Consider the following 4231-nt stretch of genomic DNA (forward strand, 5'->3'; position numbering starts at 1 on the left):
CCAAGGGTGAGCAGTCACCGCCCAGGCCCAGCTGGAGGGGGAGCCTGGAACCGGCCACAGTTGCTGCGGCCCCCACCACAGCCCTCCCCAGCCCCTGCTGTCCGCAGCCTGGCACACGTAAGCCCCCACAGGGGGGACCCCTTGGTCTCCCCTCACCTCCTGTCCTCCTTTCCTCCTTGGTCTTTAGCATGGGGGTGCTGAGGGTCAGGCCAAGCTGAGGGGCTGCGGGGAGAGCGGGACCCCAGGCCGCACACGAATCTGCCAAGGGCACTGAGCCAGCCCGGGGCCCCTCCCCGCCTGCAGTCTGCTTTCGGGCAAGGCTGCCACAATTCTCCCGCCACATCCAGCACCTCCCGCAACAGGGACCGGCTTGTGGAGGAAGGACCCATGGGGAATGGCCGCATGTCTGTGTCCAGAGGCCCAGGGTCGGAGCAGAACGAGGCCAGGGTGCTGTGTGGGCTTGGCCTGGGGCCTATGGAGAACGGAGCCCCCGTCCGCTGAGGCCTGGGAGTTATTCCCGCAAGTGGTCCGGCCCAGTCCTTACCCGCCGAGAGGCAGGGCCGGTGCGGGGCCTCCCCGGGGTGTCATGAGGGAATGACGACTGAAGAGGCCCCACGGATCCTGGGCAAACTGCGCTCCTGGGCTCCGTCCAGCCTGGCCTCCCCGCCAGCAGCATGAGGCTGTGTGTCACCAGGGGGCCTGGTGGCCAAGAGGGCCCCGTGCAGCATGGAGGCCTTGGTCTGGGCCCAAACGCTGGCCTTGGCCTACGGCCCCCCTGCCGGGCCCGCCCAACCACAGCTTCCACCTCCCTGCTTCTCCTCAGGGCGGCGCACCCCAGGCGGGCAGCAAGCTTGGTTTCCTGATGGAGGAGAGCCGCGTGCCCACGGCACCATCCCGCAACCCAGCCCCAGCCCCACTGATGGGCATGAGGCTGGTGGGAGGACCCTAGGGCCGCGAAGCAGGCTTCGCAGCGGACGTGGGGCCCTGCCAGCATCCTGTCCAGAGCCCGACGGAGCTGGCCTCTCAGCCTGTTGGTCTTGGACGGCCCAGAGGAAGCCACAGGCGCCCAGGCGGGCATGAAAGGGCTCTTTGACGGCTGGGTTGCCGGGACAGTCACGCAGATGGCCGACCAGGCAGGGAGCACCCCTGAATCCCTGAGACGGTAACGGGGCGCAGGGTCTGGGGTGGTCGTGGGGGTCTTCACAGCTGCCCTGGGCAAGCCGGGCTCCCCCTGAATCCCAGCGGAGCAGGATCCAGCCCCGATTGTCTGCCAGGCAGGGCCAGGGGCTGGGACGGCCGGGAACTCTGTGGGGCTCCTGCAGGCCTCCGTCCGTGGACACACCCACTCCTGCCAGGCTCCCTCCGCTGGAGGAGTCCAGGGGGGTCTTGTGGTGTCCAGTGGGGCCAGGGGGTGAGTCAGGGTCTGCTGAGCTTGCAGGGAGGCAGGCAGAGGGGGTCTCAACAGCCAGAGACATTCCACCCACCTGGAATGACCCACTGCAAGAGGAAGGACCTTGCCCTGTGCTGCAATCCCAGAGGGCTTCCTGAAGGAGGCAGCCTAGATCTTTGTCCAGCAGAGCCCATCTTCAGGGAAGATTGAGGACCCCGACCCGGTGCACCTGCCCTGGCAGAAGATACTCCCGGCCAAGCCTCCAGATGTGGCTGTGAGGGGAGTGGGGTAGGCAAGGCCCACCTGGCAGGTGGCGAAACTAAGACTGGCTTATTGGGGCAGCTGCTGGTAGAGTCGGGAGGGGGCCCACCTTGTTCATGGGGACCCAGGCTGGCTCTGGCTCCCCCTCGGCAGCAAGGTAGGACCATCCTTTCCTAGTCTGGGGGAGGCAGAGGGGTGGTCTCCCAAGGCCGCTGCAGGCCCTGCCCTGAGGGCTCTGGACGAGAGGCTCTCTGAGCCCGGCTGAGACTGTGCCTCCGTGCACTGTGCAGGGCCCCCCGCTCCAGGCCAGCTTTGGGGGGCCTTTCCCTGGAGCAGGCCAGCCGCCATGCCCCAGGGCTCTGCCCAGTCACAGAGGGTGGGGCCTTGGGTGGCCACCCCTCCTGAGTTTAGAGGGCTGTCTCAGAGACCTCTGTGTCCCATCATGGCTTCTCCTCCATCTGCTGGGTGTGGGGGCCCCAGCTTTGGGGACCAGGACTCCCCGACTCCAGGTGTGCAGGGGTCCTGGTGCAGCCCTGAGTGTAGCAGCCCCTGAGCCCCAGCCTTGGCCTCACCCACTGGGTCAGGACCCTCTGTGTGCAGGCAGAAGCTCCCGCCTCCACCGGCTGTATTCCCAATGGGGGCAGGGCGGGGCTGGGCTGCCATAGGGTCTGGGGCCTCCAGCTGGGGCACCTCCTTCTAAGTCCCTCCCCTCTTCCCTCTCCCCCAGCCCTGGCCAAGATGGCAGCTCCCACCCTGCTGCTCCTGGCACTGTTACTGCCCGTGGGGGCCTGGCCTGGGCTGCCCAGGAGGCCCTGTGTGCACTGCTGCCGCCCGGCCTGGCCCCCTGGACCCTATGCCTGGGTGAGTGACGGGGACCCGTGGAGGAGGCTGCCTCGAGTGCGGCCCACCATAGACATTGAAATTCTCAAAGGTGAGGCCCGTGGGTGCTGCCTGCATGCTCCCCCACCAGGACCCAAGAGTCCACAGGGAGTGGGAGGGGACCTGGGGCTCAGGAGGAGGGCGGGAGGGGACGCTGAGCCCCCTTCTCTGCCCTGGCAGCACTCTCTGCCCAGGGACCCCTGGGCTCCCCCCTCAAGCAGGAAGACGCCTGGCTTGGGAAGGGGCCCACGATCCAAAGTGGGGTGCGAGGACCCTGGGGAGGGACCAGGGTTCCTGAGATCCCCAAAGTAGCAGCTCCTTGGGAAGGGAGACTGGGCGGCCTGCTTGCTCTGAGACCCCTTGACAAGGCTGTGCTGTCCCGAAGGCTGGACAGCAGGCCGTACTAAGGTTAGACTTGGGTAAGAACTTCCCAGCCTTCTCATTCTTTAACACCCAACGCAGACTGTAGCTGGCCCTGACCACCCATGTCCCCACCCTCCCAGTGGGGACGGCCTTGTCACAGGCCTTGGTCCAGCCACACCTTTGGAGAATGGCTTCTCCCATCTTACAAAAGTGGACACGGAGGCTGGGTCAGGGGCCATCACTTGCAAAGACTGTGTCCTTACAGTGACCCTTGAGCCCCAGCCTGGGTGCCTGGAATCGGGGAGGCCTGCCCAGCCCGGCCCCGACCCGCGGCTTCCACTTGTTCCCTGCAGGTGAGAAGGGCGAGGCCGGCGTCCGAGGTCGTGCCGGCAGGAGCGGGAAGGAGGGGCCGCCGGGCGCCCGGGGCCTGCAGGGCCGGAAAGGTCAGAAGGGGCAGGTGGGGCCGCCGGGCGCCCCGTGCCAGCGCGCCTACGCGGCTTTCTCCGTGGGCCGGCGCGAGGGCCTGCACAGCTCCGACGACTTCCAGGCGGTGCCCTTCGACACGGAGCTGGTGAACCTGGACGGCGCCTTCGACCTGGCCGCGGGTCGCTTCCTCTGCACGGTGCCCGGCGTCTACTTCCTCAGCCTCAACGTGCACACCTGGAACTACAAGGAGACCTACCTGCACATCATGCTGAACCGGCGGCCCGCGGCCGTGCTCTACGCGCAGCCCAGCGAGCGCAGCGTCATGCAGGCCCAGAGCCTGATGCTGCCGCTGGCCGCGGGCGACGCCGTCTGGGTGCGCATGTTCCAGCGCGACCAGGACAACGCCATCTACGGCGAGCACGGAGACCTCTACATCACCTTCAGTGGCCACCTGGTCAAGCCGGCCGCCGAGCTGTAGCCGGGTGAGGGGCCCCGCGGCTGAGCCCCGCAGCCTGTGTGCTGGGGGGGTGGGGGGGGCAGCAGAGCTTCAGCGCCGACTGTGTGCAGGGACTGGTTGAGCACTGTGTGCAAGGATTGGTTGAGCGCCGACTGTGTGCAGTGATTGAGTGCCGACTGTGTGCAGGGATTGGTTGAGCACCGACTGTGTGCAGGGTTTGGTTGAGCGCCCACTGTGTGCAGTGATTGGTTGAGCGCTGTGTGCAGGGATTGGTTGAGCCCCGACTGTGTGCAGGGTTTGGTTGAGCGCCCACTGTGTGCAGTGATTGGTTGAGCGCTGTGTGCAGGGATTGGTTGAGCCCCGACTGTGTGCAGTGATTGAGTGCCGACTGTGTGCAGGGATTTGTTGAGCGCCCACTGTGTGCAGTGATTGGTTGAGCACCGACTGTGTGCACT

The 4231-nt window shown here is 66.7% G+C and overlaps 1 protein-coding gene across 1 annotated transcript; it reads left to right on the forward strand.

Moving 5' to 3' along the window:
* Nucleotides 1-2389: 2389 nt before the first annotated feature.
* C1QTNF8 (C1q and TNF related 8) lies at nucleotides 2390-3797 on the forward strand. Its single transcript, XM_023189127.1, has 2 exons — nucleotides 2390-2582; nucleotides 3247-3797. Exons 1-2 carry the CDS (start codon nucleotides 2390-2392, stop codon nucleotides 3795-3797), a joined length of 744 nt encoding a protein of 247 aa, XP_023044895.1.
* Nucleotides 3798-4231: the final 434 nt, after the last annotated feature.

This window comes from Piliocolobus tephrosceles, chromosome 17 (assembly GCF_002776525.5).
Source record: "Piliocolobus tephrosceles isolate RC106 chromosome 17, ASM277652v3, whole genome shotgun sequence".
NCBI classification, from domain to species: domain Eukaryota; kingdom Metazoa; phylum Chordata; class Mammalia; order Primates; family Cercopithecidae; genus Piliocolobus; species Piliocolobus tephrosceles.